General features: G+C 38.2%; 1 protein-coding gene across 1 annotated transcript in view; it reads left to right on the forward strand.

The window, feature by feature from the left end:
• Positions 1-20,529, forward strand: part of LanA (laminin subunit alpha) — a 1,191,635-nt gene that overhangs the window by 285,626 nt on the left and 885,480 nt on the right. Inside the window, exon 13 of the mRNA XM_090391815.1 lies at positions 9,270-9,526. Coding sequence (XP_090247941.1) covers positions 9,270-9,526 — 257 coding nt within the window. The remainder of the gene's footprint in view (positions 1-9,269; positions 9,527-20,529) is intronic.

Genomic DNA, 20,529 nt, shown 5'->3' on the forward strand with positions numbered 1-20,529 from the left:
TGCAGAGGGCATTGTGGAATTGTTCAATGAACACTTTATTGGAGTAGTTCATCCTAGAGGAGTCAGTTTTAATGCTAGAGGGATAGTACTGGTTTGAGGTTTAGAGGTACAGGAGCAGAGTGTGTTTCAGATACTGAGTACTCTGGATGTCAATAAAGCTTTTGGACTGGATGGTATTTCACCACGAATTTTGAGAGAATGTGCTAGGGAACTGATGGTGCCTTTAACCTGGCTTTTCAATGAAAGTCTGGCTTCGGCAAAGGTGCCCAGGGAATGGAAGGAAGGTAAGATAGTGCCATTGCATAAGGGTGGTAACGGTCTGGAAGTGTCTAATTATAGACCAGTCTGTGTGTCATCAGTAGTTGTTAAGATCTTGGAGAAAGTAGTGAGGGACCGTATAAAGCACACCTGGCAGATGAGGGTAATGTTATCTGTGAGAGTAAACATGCATTTGTGAAAGGGCGCTCTTGTTTTAGCAATATGCTAGCCTTTTATAATAAAGTTACAAGAACATTAGATGAGGGAAAGGCATATACTGCAATTTTCTTAGACTTAGCAAAGGCATTTGACAGGGTTCCACATGATAAGCTGATATTTAAGTTGCAACACATGGGTCTGGATATCAGATTGGTCAACTGGATTCAGGATTGGCTGTCTGATAGGTATCAGAGAGTTGTGTATGGTGGAACAGTTTCAAGGAGGCAGAAGGCTACAAGTGGGGTTCCACAGCGCTCAGTACTAGGACCTATATTGTTTAACCTTTATATCAGTGACATTGCCAATTGATTGCAAGGGGATATTCAGTTGTTTGCAGATGATGCGAAGCTGGGAAGGATTATTAGTAATAGTGCAGATGTAGTAGTCCTGCAAGAGGATTTGAATAAGCTAGATAGATGGGCAAATGAATGCGGGTGTCAGTTTAATGCAGGAAAATGTAAGGTCTTGAGGTTTGGGAAACATCGATGGGATGCTGCATACTCTATGCGAGGAGTTATACTGGAAGAAGTTGGGGAGACAAGAGATCTGTGGTTGATGATTGATAGAAACTTGAAATGTAGGGATCATATTGCAAAGGTGGTGAAGGTAACACAGAGGATTGCTGCAATTATGAGAAGGACACTAACCTGCAGAGATAAGAGGGTTATCATTCCATTGTATAAGTCTCTGATCAGACCACATTTGGATTATTGTTCTCAGATTTGGTCCCCAGGATTTGAAGGGGATAAATTAACTGTGAAAAAGATACAGAGACGGATGACAAAGATGGTCTCAGGACTGTACAACAATAGTTATGAGAATCGTCTGAGAGAATGTGGACTGCAGAGTTTGGTGGATAGAAGAAGGAGAGGTGATATGATTGAGACTTTTAAACTGTTGAGAGGTGGTTACAGGGTTGACACTGGGGAGTTCTTTCACTTGGTTGAACAGCGGGAAGGAGTGATGACAAGAGGCCATCCCTGGAAGTTATGAAAGGAAACTGTGAGCAAGTGGGTGAGGAGTGGTTTCTTTGCATGGAGGGTGGTTGAGCCATGGAATGCATTGCCTGAAAGAGTGGTGAGGGCGAGAACGGTCAATGAGTTTAAGGAGTGGTATGATAGACATTGTGTTTTTTAGGGGGAACCTCCCCTCGATGAGTCTTGACAGACTTTATGTTCTTAGGAAGGACCTCCCACGATGAGTCTTTTGACTCCATGAAGGCCTGAATAATAATAATAATAATAATAATAATAATAATAAAGATCTGTATTTAATTTTTTTGGATTTGGAAAAGGCATATGAGAAGGTGCCAAGAGGGAAGGTATTCAAAACACTACAGTTATATGTATCAGTGGGACATTATATCAAGCAGTACTTAGTCTTTATTTGAGTTGTAAGTCAGTAGTTAGAATTGAAGGAAGTACAGGAAGATGATTTTATTTTAAATCTGGTGTCAGATAAGGAAGTACATTATTCCCTCTGTTATTCATGATCTATATGGATTACATTATGAAGGAAAGTGATATTAAACCTGATATCAAAATTGGAGATGTTAATCTCAGATCTTTGATTTATGCAGACAATGTTATACTTCTAAATAAATCCACTACAAGTCTGCAAGATTCTCTGACTAAATTGAATAACTGTTGTAACAGATATGGTATGAAGGTCAGCAGTAACAAGACAAAGACAATGAAAATAGGCAGAAACATTGAAAATATTATCAACTGTATTGTGAATGCAGAACCTATAGAACAAGTAAAATATTTCAGCTACTTAGGCATGATTTTTAGTGAAGATGGTAAATTAAATATGGAAATAGACAACAGAACCAACAAAGCTGGTATGGTAGGAAGTCAACTGAATAAACGTACATGGAATAAGAGAGAACTTATTCAAAGCACTAAATTAGCTTATACAAGACAGTGCTCAAACTAGTTTTAACTTATGAATCTGAGAGCTGGGTCAGAAGTAAGAGACTTGACCAAAGACTATAGACAGCAGATATGAGAGGTCTGAGAAAAATTAGGGGCATAAATAGTAGGCAACAATGACAATATCATATTAAAAATGGGGATATTAGGAAAGAACTTGACATTGTCAGCATCCAGGAATGTGTTATAAGAGCTAATCTCAGGTGGTGAGGTCACTTAAACAGAATGGGAGAGGAAAGATTAGAAAAACAGTGTTCTCTTCCCAGTTGGCGGGAAAAAAGACTCAGAGGAAGACCAAGTTATAGGTGGATTGATATAGTAAAAAGTGTTTTAGAAGATAGAAATATAAAATATGATAATGTTGAGTCTTGATAGGTAACAGACTGATTTGGAGGAAAATTGCAGATATGAACTTAGTAATGCTATACATTTTTCATGTAGTACTGTTACATCCTGTACACCCCTTGAGGGTATATATCAGAATTCGATGATGATGAAATGTTTCATAGAATGAGAGAGGGATATAGAACACACAGCTGTCCCTTGAAAGTGTATATAATGAGGGTGGGAGCAAAGGTGCGAGGATCACGTTCTTTGAATGGAGAGTGGTTGGTGAGTGGAATTCAGTGTTTGAGTGTATTATGTTGACAGACTGAATAAGTTTATTATTATTATTATTATTATTATTACGGGTATCTCCATGGAGTCAGTAGACTCATTGCGGGAGACCCAAACTAGCAAAACAATATCTGTCATATCTCTTCTTGAATTCATTTACAGACGAAGAGCTCACAACTAAGTCAGGCAATGAATTCCACTCATTCACCACCCTCCAGGCAAAAAACCTTGTTCTGACACCTTTGTTAACCACACCCTTCTTTAATTTCCAGAGATGACCTCTTGTTCTTCCATCACTATCACACAGCTGAAACATTTCCCCTGCATCAATCCTATAAAAACCTTTTAGTAATTTGAATGTTTCTATCATATCCCCTCTTCTTCGTCTATCAACCAATCTCTGCAATCCACAAGCTCTCAATCTATCAATGTAGGGAGCATTTTTTATATCACTCACCAACTTGGTCACTCTTCTCTGAACCCTCTCCACAGCCTCCTCATCTCCAAGGAATCCAGGTGACCAGACCTGAGCACAGTAATCCAAATGTGGAAGTATCAATGCTTTATAAAGGGGAATAATAACCTCTTTATCTCTGGATGTCAGTGTGTTCCTCAACAACCAAGTAATCCTATGTGCAATCTTGGACAACTTAGCAATGTGTCCTCTGAACTTCATCTCCCTATCTACCAATACCCCTAAGTCCCTAGCCTCATCAATCTCTTGGAGTACCTTTCCATCGATGTAGTACACAGCTGGTAATCTTTTAATCCCAAAATGCATGACTTTACGCTTTTCCACATTGAACTGACATCCATTTTCCTTTGCCCATTTTACCAGCTTATTTAAATCCTCCTGCAAACTTTCAACATCAGCTTGATTTTTTATTGCACTACACAACTTTGCATCATCAGCAAACAACTGAATATCTCCCTTTAAGCCGTTTCCTATATCATTTATATACAAATTAAACAACATTGGCCCAAGCACAGAGCCCCGAGGCACACCACTGGTCACCTGCCTCATTCTGGACTCAGCTCCTCCATACACCACCTTATGGTATCTCTCCCTGAGCCATTCTCCTATCCATATCACCAATTTAATATCCATTCCCATCTGCTCCAATTTGCGTAACAGTGTTCTATGGGATATCCTGTCAAAAGCCTTAGCAAAATCCAGAAGTACCACTGTGTAGCCAGTTCCTTTGTCCAACTCAGATGTTATTCTATTATGAATAGTTAATAGATTGCTAAGGCAGGATCTACCTTTAACAAAACCATGTTGGCCTCTATAGAGTATCATATCCTGATCCACCCATTCTTGAATTTTGTCTTTAACCAACTTTTCCAATACTTTTACCACTACTCCTGAGATGGTGATTGGTCTGTAATTCAATACCGCAGTTTTAGAGCCACCCTTATGCAAAGGAACCACTTTGCCTAACTTCCACTTCCTAAGGACCATACCAGAGTTCAAACTTGAATTAAATATCCAGGTAAGAGGGGTTAACAATTCATTTGCACATTCACGCAACACCCGAGCTGATATTCCATCTAAGCCTACTGCAGTGTTTGCATTTAAGTTTTGCAATATATTTAATACCTCTGATTCTTTAGCTTCAATTCTCACATTAGGTATTGCTATAGGTATAGAGATATCCTCACTTGGGTGATAGACTTTTGAAAAGTGATCACTCAGTAACTCGACTATTACATCTGATTTTGTCACCTCAATACCATCAGCACCCACTAAGGTTATCCTTCCGAAGTCGTTCTTCCTCTTACTTGCCACATAGCGGAAGAACTCTTTGGGATTACCCTTGATCTCTTTGGCTAAGGTCTTCTCATAATCCGATTTAGCTTTTCTTACCATGCTGGTAACCTTCCTTGGTTGAGCCTTGTACTGCTCATGGGTGTCCTGATCGCCTTTCTCCTTGTAAATTCTCCATAACATTTTCTTTTTTTGCAGTTCAGGCTTGATACTACTGCTCATCCATCTAATGCCTGCCTTGTTTGATCTCCTGACCATGGGGACACAATCTGATATTGCTTTCCTCAGATACCCGCTGATTTTATCCCAAGCACTGCTAACATCTTTCCCTTGCAATATGTTCTGCCATGGGATGGCTGCAAGCTCAATCCGAAGCTTGTTATAATTAATTGCCTAACCTGTAGTTCCGTACATACCCCTTCTTAATAGAAAAATCCACAGATTTTGCAACCTCCCAAGTCAATACCACATGATCGCTTTCACCAACTGGAGGTAACGAGGACACCTTACTTATGCATATGACCTCTGAACCAATAACCAGGACCAACACTCTCACACCACGTGTCCCTTCAGTTACGTGCTGTTTCAAGTAATTATCTCGTAGAAGATGTATGAACTCCATTTCCTTTTTGCTACGTGATATTTCCTTCTTCCAATTGATATCACCATAATTAAAATCCCCCATAATAATCACTAAGCCTTCACTCATTGCACTAAGTTGCTGATGCATGAATTCAATATCTCCCCCCGTACTCCCTGGCCTATAGCAGCATCCAACTGTATATTTGGTTGCATGGTCACTATTTCGCACCAGACTGCCTCAAATGAACTCTCATTCACATGTCTATCATCATGATATACTACTTGCTTTGGCTGCAACACATCAGCTATCATCAACAGTACTCCTCCTCCTGTTCTGTCTTCTCTATCCTCCCTGAAAATAGTGTACCCATCACATTCAATTCCAGTGACCACATCTTCTGCTGACAGCCAAGTTTCACTAATGCCTACAACTTTTGGTGAGATTTCACTGACTAATGCCAAAAATTCTTCTCTCTTATTTCGAATGCTTCTAGCATTGGTATACAAAAATTGCAGATTCCCTCTAGATCTTGTATTGGCTTTAGACCTGAAATATAAGTCACTAACTACCGTAGTCCTATGCCGATTTTTATCCCCTCTCTTCTGCAATTTATTCTGCCTATAAGGATCAATAGATACACAATCAGTGCTAAAGTTTCTCTCTCTTACACTCAACCTTTTCAATATTAGTTTCCCTGCCCAATAACTTCAACCTGTTCAGAAAACAATAACTTCTTCAATCGCTTATGTCCTTCCATGTTAAGATGCAGTCCATCTCTAGCATACAACTGCCTTTTTCCTTCAAACACACTCCAAACATCAACAAACTCCAGACCTCTTTTTCTGCATATTCTTGCAATCATATCATTCATTATCATTGCTCGTCTACTTAACTCGTAATTGTCAAAACGAGGCAGCACACACACTATTCTCCCATTGACACTTTTCCTCTTCACAATATCTAATAATGTTCTTAAATCTTTTCCTACCCGATTTATACTACCTCTCAGGTCATTCGTACCCACCATAACTATCATCTTGTCTGCTTCATGCCCTCTCTTTATTGCTAAAGCCACTCTTTCTATTGTCCCATCAGCCAAGCACTCCTCATGCATACCACTCTCCATACCCTTAATCATAGAATCACCATATATTTTACCACTCTTAACTTCATTCAAGTCCACACGCATGGACTCATTCTCTACACTATTCAGCATGACTCTCCCAGCTTCATTACTCAACTCTCTATTACTTACCCCCCCCCCACTCTCACTACATCTCATTTCTTCTAGGCCACTTGTGGTTTTATTATGTTGACTCCCAATCACTCCCATACTATTTATTACTAAATCATTCACCAAAGACTCACCCATATGTAATCCTGTTCTAGTTACTTCAGCTAAAGTAATCTCTATAGTCCTAATTTCTCTGTTTAACACATTAAACTCAGCTTTAACTTCCAGTATCTCCTTACCGATCACTTCCACTTCCTCATGAAGAAGATGGAGGTCATTTTTATTTTCATAAACTCCCGCCGAAGTTCTTCCGCTACGGTCCCGATGTCAGCTTCCATTCCTAAACGCTCCAGCCTATCCCGACACTTCTCACATACGTCGACATTTTCGTTCTTCTCATTTTGCCAGACCGACCACAGATCCTTCACATTTTTCGGTGCATACATGTAGCAGTTTCCGCAACGCATCCATTGCGAAAAATCTAACGCTGAGCCAGCCTTTCGTGTAGTAGTAGAAGTCCTGCGCGCCGCTGACGTACGTTTCTTGTTGGACGCCATCTTTACACGTTGATATAGTGAAACTAACGGCAGTGAAAACACAATATATACAACACAGTTCTAAACAATAATACCACTGAAGGACACTTGCTTCTAACCGATGCACAATTGCAGCACAATTTGTGAGAAAAAGCCACACTATATTTAACTTTAAAAACACGTTTTCTAGACTAGCTGAACTCAACCACCACATTTACCAAGGACACTAGCGCCACAGTTTGATAAGCGATGTCTGTGATAGTGTGTACCTCCTGAAATAAATCTCTTACTCCATGGAGGTTATATGTTAATAATAATAATGATGATGATGATATATGCTGATCAAGTGTTCATTCAATAATTCCACTATATCCTTTGCAAACAGTCACTCTGCTGCCATGACCCTCCACCAGTGTTTACCTGCCATAATTATTTTCATCTTGCTTGCCATATAGCAAAAGAATTCCCATGAATTAACATTGGCCTGACCAGCCAATCTCCTCTCATACTGTGCCTTTTCCTTCTTTACCATGCTTGTCACCTTCCTAGTTTATACTCTTCTTGTATCTGATCCCTCCCCACCAACTGTCTTGAATTTCCTCCCCTAACCTTTTATTTTCCAGTGCAATTTGTTTGATTTCACTGTTTATCCATTTCATTCCAACTCTATTTATTCGCCTAATTCTTGAAATGTGGGTATACATTGCCTGTGTCAGATGAACATACCTTGTGAACTTCCATGCACTGTGAACAACTGTTCTGCACAACTCATCTATCCAACATATTGAAGTTAGTTGACAACAGAGCTTCCCATAATCACCCACTTTTTAATTCCACATGTATCCTTTTTTGGAAGTAACTTTTCTTGTTTCACCTTTTCTCAAACAAGTACCTCATGATCACTCTCACTAACCAGCAGCAATGTTAACGCCTCATGAACAACCACATCTTGTAAAGTTTTCACCAAATCTAAAACATAAAGCCTCTAGTTGCTACTATCACATTGCATAAGATATTTATTCCTCAGAGATTCAGCGAACTTCCTCCCCTTGTTCCCTCCTTTCCCCTGTAATTAAAGTTTCACATCAGAATCACCTTTTTTTTTACATGCCCAGCCAATTTGCTAAACATTTCACAATCTATATTCTCTACATTCTCCAGTCTATAACAGCATGCTGTCAGGTCTACTAGCTTGTTAATTTCAACTTCACTCCACACAGATTAAAATCTGCACATGTACTATCAACTTCCACACTTTGTGTATATAATTTTTTCTCTTCCCTTTTCATGCAAAAGCATTAGTTATTTGTTTCAATACTTCAATTCTTTCCACTGGGAAAGCACATTTTTTGTACTTTATTAGTAATCATAACTCTAATGTTTATCCTATACAATGTTATATAATTATCCAACTTCCTCTTTCCCATTTGCATCTGCCAATCTCTTCTTTATGTGTTTCATCTCATCTTCCAGATGCTTCATTTCAGTTTTCATTTTCACCAGTTCTTGTCTAAGCTTTTCTGCTACAGTCATGCCACTAGCTCCCATTTCTAAATTCTCTAGCCTATCAATACAATTTTCACTTACATTAATGCTTTCCTTCTTTTTGTTCACTCTAACAGTCCACAAATCTTTCACATTTTTTTAATGCATACAAGAAGCAATTCTCACAATGCATCCACTGGGAAAAATACAAGTCATGACTCAGTTTTTATGATGAAACTTTTCAAAAAGCTGAAGAAGTAGAAACAAAGAAGTATCAAAACACATAAGCAAACAAAATTCAAACAGCAAAAACTACAGAAAGGCCTTGTATCCAGCATGAAAAAATGAAGCACAATTTAATGATGAAAAGCCACACTATACGTCATTTAAAAAGTAATATGACTATGTTTGCGATATAATTTTTAAAAATAGCATCAAAAATTTCCTGGATGTTTCTCCTCCCCCCCCTCTGTATTTATCATCTGTATTTATTTATGCTTGTATGAGCTGGTGTGACACAGTAGTGATATGCTGTCGGTAAACTGAAAAAGAAATTCAAGTGTTGTCCAGTTTTGACAAATATACAGAAAAAAAAATTGCTTCAGTAGAAATTTCTTGTTGACTATAATTGCAGATTGTAGTTGTGACATTGGAGGCTCAGTAAACAGAATATGTGACAAACAGTCAGGTCAATGTGCGTGCAGACCACGAATAAATGGCCGTCGCTGTGATAAACCCCTTCAAACACACTACTTTCCTACTTTGTACCAACATCAGTTTGAAATAGAAGATGGACGCACACCATCTGGTACACAAGTTCGGTTTGGATATGATGAAAATGTGTTTCCTGGATTTTCTTGGAAAGGCTATGCAGTATTTTCTGACATTCAGGTATTTTTATTTATTTATTTATTTATTGTTATTGATTATTATTGATTTTTGCTACTTTGACATCTGGTTGAATTTAGTTGTGTTGAATATCTAAACAATATATCTAACTTTAACATTTAAGCATTCATCTTTTATGTTTCACATATCAATATTTATATAAGTGTAGTTGAAACAAGAGATTTTCACCATTTATAGCTAAGATGGTAATTTTGAGCTCTCTTTGAAATCAGAATATATACATATTAAAGAAATGTTTTTACTATAAATGAAACACGCAATTCGATGCTCAGGGTATGGAAGATATACTTCATAATTTAGTTGAAACTTATGATCAGGTAAATGTATTAATTGCTTCATAGTCTCAATTTTCTTAGTATGTCATGATTTATATGAAATGAGAAAGTGATCTGAACATATCATAAAAAATGTGTGTTTTGTACCTGAGCTTGATTCTGTTAATAAGTGAAGAAAAAGTGATGACAAGAGGCCATCCCTGGAAGTTATGAAAGGAAACTGTGAGCAAAAGGGTAAGGAGTGATTTCTTTGCGTGGAGGGTGGTTGAACCGTGGAATGCATTGCCTGATGGAGTGGTGGGAGCGAGAACGGTCAATGAGTTTAAAGAGTGGTATGATAGACTTTGTGTTTCTTAGGGGGGGGGGCCTCCCCTCGATGAGTCTTAACAGACTTTATGTTCTTAGGAAGGACCTCCCACAATGAGTCTTTTGACTCCATGGAGGCCTGAATAATAATAATAATAATAAAAAGTCTGTTAAGTCAAACAAAAAAAAAAACAAAAAAAATGAAATTATAAATTATAATAATGTGAATCCTGTGCCAAAGGGTGACTGAATGAAATGATCTAAAGAAATTTCTATAACTATCCACTGATGAAATTGTTAATATCTACTTGTTTTATGAATATTTTTCTCTTTCCTTCTCTCATTGTGGCAGTAATGTCCATTATGCAAGCCTTAAATCAAAAGTTGTTGAAGGTTTGTATTTGAAAAACTACTATGACAAAGTTTGATGTTATGTGTGTGTGTGGGAGAAGGGTGAGTCACAAATATCCATATCCATACTGGGATTTGAGCATGAAACCTGTTTGGAGAGTGAGGTGCTAAACATTTAGCACCTATACTAATTATATATATATATATATATATATATATATATATATATATATATATATATATATATATATATATATATATATATATATATATGGTGATTATTCCCTCAAGCCATTCTGCTACTACTTAAATAAATTATTCTGCTTTTATATGAGCCACTGCTAAGAGAATTTTAAAAGGATAACTTTTATGGAGAATATGGCACTGGTTTTATTATCATTATTAATCTGAGCTCTCCAAAGAGTCAAGGGAATCATTGAGAGAGGTTATAAATCATCCAAACTAGCTGTCATACTCTCCCTTAAAAGTTCGTTCACACTAGGTGCACTCACTATCCCTAAAGGCAAACTATTCCACTTACTGCTCTGTGAGAGGAAAAACCTAGCTCTTACCCCTTTCTTGACTGTAAACAAATTTAACTTCTATTGATGTCCTGAGTTCTCTCTCTCTCCACCTTCTATATAATGAAACATTTCATCAGATGATATCCTATAACACCTATTCAGAAGTTTATTCTATCCTATCACTCCTCATTCTCCTGTTAACCAGAATCTGTAATCCACATATTCATAATCTATCCTCATAATCTAAATCCCATAATACCAATATAATTTTTGTAACGCTTCTTTGCACCTTTTCTCCAGCTTCTTTATTCCCTTGGAACCCAGGAGACCAAATCAGCACACAATAATCCAGGTGTGGTCTTATCATGGTCTTATAAAGAGATAAAATGACTTCCTTCCTTATCTTTACATATCAAGGTTTGCTTCAATGTGGCAATTATCTTTCGAGTTGTATTTTCAACTTTTGCTATGTGAGCTTTAAACTTCAAATTCCTATCCACTATTACACCAAGATTCCTAGCCTCATCAGTTTCTTGTGGCATAACCCCACTAATATAATATGCCACTGGAAAATCTCATCATGCCAGTGCATAACTTTATACTTACTTTACATTAAAATGATAGCCATTTTTGTTTGCCCAGATTTCCAGCCTATTCAAATAATTTTGTAAGTGTTGAATATCAGTAGCATCCCTGATTGTCCTACCTATCTTCCTATCATTGACAAACAATTGCACATCTTCTGTTAGACCCTTCCTAATGTTGTTATTGTATAAATTGAACAACAATGGCCCAAGGACAACCTGAGGTACACCACTGGTCACCTTAAATCTGTCAGATTCACACCCACCATAAACCACTTTTTGATATGTGTCTGTCAACCATCCACTGATCCAAGTGAATAGTTTATATTCCAATCTTGTATTCGCCAGTTTATTATTATTATTATTATTATTATTATTATTATTAAACAAGACCTCATGGAGTCAAAGACTCATCTAGGAGGTCCTTTTATCTCACACACATCTCATCATACCGGGTCTTAAACACATTCAAACTCCTTGCAGACACCACACTCTCAGGCAAGGCATTCCAATCATTCACAACTCTGCACGAAAAAAACCTGCCTCTCACTCCCCTACTCACACCCTCTTTATACAGTTTCCAGGGATGACCTCTGGTTCTCCCCTGATCTCCCACTATTCGCTGTAGAACTTCTCCACCATTGATCCTATAGCAACCCCTTACCAACTTGTAGGTCTCTATCATATCTCCCCTCTTCCTTCTCTCCACTAGTCTCTGCAAATTACATCTTTTCAATCTTTCCTCATACTCGACATTCCAGAGGTCAGAAACTACCTTAGTCAGTCGCCTTTGGACCCTTTCCAACATCTCCTCATCCTTCTGAAAACCAGGTGACCAAATCTGGGCACAATAGTCCATGTGTGGCCTAATCAAAGCCTTATACAATGGAACAAGAATCTCCCTACTTCTACACGTCAGTGTCCTCCTCATCATTCCCAGAAGTCTTTGTGTTGTCTTCACAATTTTGGCGATGTGACCCCTAAATTTTAGATCCTTATCCACTATCACTCCCAGATCTCTTATTTCCTCTACTTCCAACAATATATTCTTACCAAGCATAAATTCTGCATCCCATCTTTGTTTTCCAAATTTTAAAACCTTACATTTTGCAACATTGAACTCACACCCCCATTTGCTTGCCCAATGGTTCTTCCCAACTTTGCATCATCTGCAAACAACTGAATATCTCCATCCAAATCTTCGCCAATATCATTAATATACAAGTTAAATAGTAATGGCCCTAAAACAGATCCCTGAGGCACTCCACTAGTGACTTTCCTTTTCCTGGATATTGCACCCCCATACACAACTTGTTGATACCTATCAGATAGCCAGTCTCCAATCCAATGCACTAATCTAATATCCAACCCCATCTGCTCTAGTTTGACTGTCAACTTATCATGAGGCACTCTATCAAAAGCTTTTGCGAAATCCAAGTATATTACTGTGTATCCTTCTCCTCTGTCCAAGGAAGCAGTCACTTTATTGTAATAAGTAAGTAGATTACTAAAACACGACCTCCCTTTAGCAAATCCATGCTGTCCATCAAAGATTATACCATTGTTGTCAACCCAACTCTGGATTCTAGCTCTCACAAGCTTCTCCAACAACTTAACCACAACACCCGACACACAGATAGGCCTATAGTTTGATGCTTGAGTTCGATCACCTCCTTTATGAAGTGGCACAATCTTGCCCTCCTTCCACTCTTTAGGGACTTGACCAAGTGCAAGACTCGTATTAAAAAAATATGTCAAGGCAGGTGTCAACTCTCTGGCACATTCCTTCAGAATACGTGGTGATATATTATCAAGTCCCACAGCCTTATTTACATCTAGTTTATGCAACAGCCTTTCATGTGGTATCAAATGCCTTAGCAAAATCCAACATTATCATAGTGTATCCATTCCCTTTATCCAACTTGGTTGTAACACTGTTATGAAATATGAGGAAATTTCTAAAACATAATCTTTCTTTAGAAAACCCATGCTGCTCCTTGCTGAGTACAGCTTGTTTGTCTACCCATTTCTGTGTGCGAGTTCTTACCAACTTCTCTAAAATCTTCACCACAGCACCAGAGATACTGATCGGTTGATAGTTAGACACATCAATTTTTACACCACACTTGTACAGTGAACTATCATACATTCCTGTCCTATCATTCCTGAGCTAAGATTCAAGTTATATAAACATGTGAAAAACCTAGCCAATTTGGTTAAAAATTCCTTTAGCAAACATGCTGATATTCCATCTGTTCCTATTGACAAATTCTTATTCAAACTCTTTATTCAACGTAGCAGTAGCTCTGTATGCCATGTTATTTACACCTTTTTGATATAACTTAGCAAAGTGAGCACTCATTAATTGAACAATCTCATTAGCTTCTGATGCTAGAATACTACCTGTATTCAGTAACGTTATTCTTTCACATTCTTCCTTTCTTTTGCTCCAAGCCATCTCCCAAACTTTCCATAATCATTCCTTAATTACAATTCCACATGTATCTTCTCTTCCTCATAGGAGGCCTCATATGGTTAGCCAACAAAGAAGCAAACTTTTGTTTTGAAGGCATTTTGATAATAGGTGTTGGTAGACATGATGATTTATGGAAATAAGGAAGGTGATGATAAATAAATATTTTGGCAAATTGTTTTAGTGACTAAAAGGGATTGATTACTGCAGGTGATTATTAATAATGGAAATTTATATTTGAATGAAGAGGTAGCATCTGAGATATGTGTGTGTGGGGAAGGGGGTACAGAAGTGAATTCCTTGAGTTTCTGATAGGCAGCTTAGACATTATATAATAGACAAATGCAGGGATGATTCATTGCATCAGAGAAGTAAATTTGAGTAGATATTGAATTTTCTTCTTTGTTTGCTAGCACATGAGGCCTCCTATGAAGAGGAGGAGGAGATGTATCTGGAATTGTAATGGAGGAATGATTATGGCAAGCTAGGGAGATGGCTTGGAGCAATAGCAAGAAAGGAAAAACTAGATAACAGAAGATCAATGCTTTTGGTGTTGATCACAGAATATCTGATAGCAACAAAATAGATGTATTTCAGTATTTGAGGTGAGGAGGCTATGTAGAGTAGGTGTGAAAAACAGATGAATGATGTGATTAAGCAGGTAATATGGAAGATTTAGACAGTATAATGTGAGCAGCAATAATCAGTTACTTGATGAATTCTAGGAAAGCATAAAAATGTAAGGAAAACAAAATTAGCATGCAGCCAGATAAAGAAAAATCCTTTATTCTTCTTTATGGGAATTCATTTGAAATGCAGCCAGCAGAATAATGATTACATAGAGGATTACATTAGTTGATTGAAATAGTACTGTTTATCACTTCAAAGGATATAATTGAAGTATTTACTTAGTAATTTCATCAATGTATTTCATGCTAGTTGAAATCTTAAATTTGAGTGAAGATGGTATGATGGAGGAGAGGATATTGAGTGAGCAGGAGGTATAAGAGGAATTATGTAAACTCAGTGTTAATAAAGCAGTACTATCTGATGATATATCACTTGATGTATTAAATGATATATCTTCCCCATACAGCTGAGAACATTTTTAACATGCTTGTTAAGGTGTCATCGTATATATATGGAAGTAGTATACCAGAAGGCGTAAAATAATTATTGGCATGCAGCAGGGGTGTTTTTCATAGCTGTTATTTAATCTACATATCACTGAAATTAGGAGAGGTTTAAATGGGGATATGTAGGTGGTGATTTGTAAAGTTGATATTAGGTACTGCTATGAAGGACAAAGCTAATATGGGTCTCCAGGAGGATATGAATAAACTGTTTAGATTGATGAGTGATGCCAAAATTCAAAGTTCTGAAACATTTGAAGTAAAGGTTTGATGCTGTATATCTATTTGATGGTGATATATTAGAGGTGGAGACAAGGGACTAGAGGATGATGTTAGGCAAAATCCTGAAATGCAGAGGCTCAATTTTGAGAATTATGAGGATGACACTGAATTATGGCAATGATTAGGGGGATGTTGGCATATAGAAGAGTTTATAGTCCTTTGTGCTCAAATATAGACACCTGATTTATATGGAAATTAGGAAATTGTGGAACGAGTACAGAGAAGACAGATTGAAAGAATTCCATCTGCAGAGGTTTGGGGTGAAAGATAAGTGGAGGAAGAGCGATGTAATTTAGAATAATTTATCAAGAGTTTTATACCAGATTTAAACAAAAAAAGATTGCAAAAAACATGCAAGAACATATAAACAATGTGAGAAGAAAGTTTTTAACTTGGAAACTTGTGAGTGAATAGAATAAAGTGACCAAATGTAGTGAGTATTTTTTAATGTGAGTTTCCCTCACAAAGGAGAATATTACTATTTTATGTGAACTAAGTGTAATATATTATTATTATTAGATCTACAGGGAGTAAAAGGCTCATTGAGGGAGGCTATACATCACCTATACTAGCTGGTCATACCTTCTCTTAAACACATTTGCACTAGATGCAATCACTACCTCAACAGGCAAACTGTTCCACTCACTCACAGTTCTATAAGAAAAAACTAGCTCTTATCTCTTTCTTAATTGCACACAAACTTAACTTCTACAGATACCTCATTGTCTACAGATACCTCTCCCACCTTTCATACAAGTATAATGAAAAATTGTATCGACTGATATCTCATATCACCTTCCCAAAATTTCTGTCATATCACTCCTCCTTATTATATCTACCAATGTCTACAGTCCACATTCTCTGAATCTATCCTCATAATCAACATTCCACAATCCTGATATCTTCTTTGTAGCCTTTTCACCTTCTTTATCTCTTTAGAACCCAGGAGACCAAACCTGCACTCAGTAGTCCAGGTGTGTCATAGCAAGGCCTTGTAAAGAGGCAAAATGATTTCGATATCCTTACTTGTCATTATTTGTTTCAACATTGCAATTATACTCTGAGTTGTATTTGCAATTTTTGTTATATGATCTTTGAACTTCAACTTTCTATCTGCCACAACTCTAAGATCTCTATCTCATTAGTTATACCAAGAATAATCCCACCAATATATTATGCTGTTGGATATCGCATCATGCGAAAGTGCATAACTTGATACTTATTAACATTGAATTGATAACCATTATTGTATGCCCACACTTCAAGCCTATTCAATCACCCTATAAATGCTGTATAACACTAGCATCCCTGCTTGCCTTGCTTATCTTTGCATCATCAGCAATAAATTGAAGATCTCTATCAGCCCCTTTCCAATATCATTGATTTATAGATTAAATAAAGGTGATCCATGGACTGCTCTCTGGGCACACCACTGGTCACCTTAAATCTGGCAGATTTACATCCCTTATGTGATACTTCCTGACACCTGTTCGTCAGTGACCCACTTTACCAAGATAATAGATTATATTATTATTATTATTATTACCCCAAGACCTCATGGAGTCAAAGACTCATCTGGAAGGTCCTTTTATCACACACACACACACACACACACACACACACACACACACACACACACACACACACACACACACACACACACACACACACACACACATCTCATCATACCGTGTCTTAAACACACTCAAACTCCTTGTAGACGCCACACTCTCAGGCAAGGCATTCCAATCATTCACAACTCGGCACGGAAAAAACCTGCCTCTCACTACCCTACTCACATCCTCTTTATACAGTTTCCAGGAATGACCTCTGGTTCTCCCCTGATCTCCCACTATTCTCTGTAGAACTTCTCCACCATTGATCTTATAACAACCCCTTATCAACTTGTAGGTCTCAATCATATCTCCCCTCTTCCTCCTGTCCACCAGACTCAGCAAATTACATCTTCTCAATCTTTCCTCATACTCAACATTCCAGAGGTCAGAAACTACCTTAGTCAGTTGCCTTTGGACCCTTTCCAACATCTCTTCATTCTTCTGAAAACCCGGTGAACAAATCTGGGCACAATAGTCCATGTGTGGCCTAATCAAAGCCTTATACAATGGAACAAGAATCTTCCTACTTCTACACGTCAGTGTCCTCCGCATCATTCCCGGAAGCCTTCGAGTTGTATTCACAAATTTGGCGATGTGTCCCCTAAATTTTAGATCCTTATCCACTGTCACCCCCAGATCTCTTATTTCCTCTACCTCCAACAATATATTCTCACCAAGCATAAATTCTGCATCCCATCTCTGTTTTCCAAATTTTAAAACCTTACATTTTGCAACATTGAACTCACATCCCCATTTCCGTGCCCAATCGCTCAATTTATTCATGTCTTCTTGCAAGGCCACAACATCTTCACTACTCTTTATGGTTCATCCCAACTTTGCATCATCTGCAAACAACTGAATATCTCCATCCAAATCTTCGCGAATATCATTAATATACAAGTTAAATAGTAATGGGCCTAGAACAGACTCCTCAGGCATTCCACTAGTGACTTTCCTTTTCCTGGATATTGCACCCCCCCCCCCCATACACAACTTGTTGATACCTATCAGATAGCCAGTCTCCAATCCAATGCATTAATCTAATATCCATTCCAACTACTCTAGTTTGACTGTCAACTTATCATCAGGTACTCTATCAAAAGCTTTTGGGAAATCCAAGTATATTACTGTGTATCCTTCTCCTCTGTCCAAGGAAGCATTCACTTTATTGTAATAAGTAAATTGATTACTAAAACATGACCACCCTTTAGCAAATCCATGCTGTCCATCAAAGATTATACCATTGTTGTCAACCCAACTCTGGATCCTAGTTCTCACAAGCTTTTCCAACTACTTAACCACAACACCTGACACACAGATAGGCCTATAGTTTGATGCTTGAGTTTGATCACCTCCTTTATGAAGTGGCACAATCTTGCCCTCCTTCCACTTCTTAGGAACTTGACCAAGTGCAAGACTCGTATTAAAAAAATATGTCAAAGCAGGTGTCAACTCTCTGGCACATTGCTTCAGAATACGCGGTGATATATTATCAAGTCCCACGGCCTTATTTACATTCAGTTTACTCAACTCCCCAAGCACCTCTTGCTCACTTACAGTCAGTCTCACCTCCCCATCATCAACTGCTCTCAATCTCAAGATTGAGATTTCACAAGATTGAAAGATCTTTATGAACTGCTCATTAAGTATCTCCACCACACATTGTGCAACAGCTGTCTTTATACCATTTTCTCCAATCAATGTCATCTTTCCATAATCATTCTTTTTTTTGCTGGCTACATATCAAAAGAACTCCCTAGGATTCTTTTTGGCTTCGTTAGCTAACTGCTGTTCATACTTCTCTTTAGCTACTCTCACCATCCAAGTCACCCTCTTTGCCTGGTATTTGTAGATCTAATAAAATTGGTTATTTCCACTTCTCTTATGCTGCCTCTACAATGTCCTTTTTCTCTGTATCGCATGCTTAATCTCTTTATTCATCCATCCCACACCTACCTTATTTAACCTTCTCACCCTTGGAATACATTTAGACATTGCATCTACTAGATAGTTTTTGAAAATCCCCCAAGCTGCATTGATCTCTTTTCCAGCTAACTCCTCATTCCACGCTGCACCCGCAAGCTGTCTCCTGAGCTTTTCATAATCACCCCCCCCCTCTAGTTCCACATATACCCTTTTCTCACAGGATTCGTTGCACTGCTGTCAACCACCCAGGTAATCACCTCATGATCACTCTCACCAATTGGTGGATGATTTGACACCTCATTTATAATTACATCCTGTGATGAGATGACCAAATCCAAGACCCTCAATCCTTGTGTGACCTCTGTTACATACTGTCTGAGGTAGTTATCCCTCAAAAACTCAAGAAACTCATTTTCTTTACTTCCATTTGCTATCTCATCATTCCAGTCTATATTGCCATAATTAAAATCACCCATAATGATCACCCTTTTCTTATTTGCTTGGCTAATTTGACTATACATTTCCCTATCACCACCATCGACATTACCTGGTCTATAACAACATCCCACCAAGTATTTGATTCTATTCACCTCTATCTCGCACCATACCGCCTCAAAACCAGTGGCACTATTTCCATCTTGCATCTCTACTTTGTATGGACATAATTCTTTCTCTATCATCAATAGCACTCCCCCCCTCCCTTTTTACCCCCTCTATCCTCACGAAACACATCATACCCTTCCATCTCTATTGCTGTCAGGATGTCATCCTCTTCGAACCATGTCCACTTTTCTGACAATCTTTGGGTAAACAGACGCAATTAGTGCAACCATTTCATCTGCCTTGTTTCTTATACTTCTAGCACTGGTATTCAAACACAACAACTCATTTCTGGATCTACAGCTAGTTCCACTGATACCACTCACTCGATGTGATCTCTCCATGCTAGACTGGGACCTTTTCGCTTTCTGCTTCTTCAGTTTAGAACCTTTTTCAATTCCAACTGTTTTCTCTTGATCCCTGGTCATCCCATTCCTTTCCTGCCTACACATGCTCTCACCTCCTCTTGGAGCATCCAACTTTCTCACGCTGTGTATCCCTGTCCACCTTGAGCCTCCCTGTTTCCCTGCTCCTCTTGCACACCCATTCTCTCATTTTCTATACTCATACCTCTCACTTCCCCATTCATATCCACTTCTTCAATTTCTCCCGTCTTACTCTCCTGCTCTTCCACATCACTCCCCTTTCGATCTGATTCATTCTCTCTATTCACTTCTCTACCATCCAGCAGCAGTCTCTCCAAGCAACTCACACCATAACCAGTCAAATGCAGTCCATCGCTCCCATACAGCTCACTTCGTCCCTCAAACTCATTCCACACATTAACAAACTGTACTCCCATCTCCTCACACATTTCAGCCAGCATATCATTCATAATCCTTGCTCTCCGCCTCATTTCACCACAGTCATACCTAGGCAACACACTGACTACCCTTCCTGTCACACTATTCTCTT

Source organism: Typopeltis vanoorti, chromosome 4 (genome assembly GCF_054136105.1).
Source record: "Typopeltis vanoorti isolate ZY-2024b chromosome 4, IOZ_Tvanoo_1.0, whole genome shotgun sequence".
Lineage (NCBI taxonomy): Eukaryota > Metazoa > Arthropoda > Arachnida > Uropygi > Thelyphonidae > Typopeltis > Typopeltis vanoorti.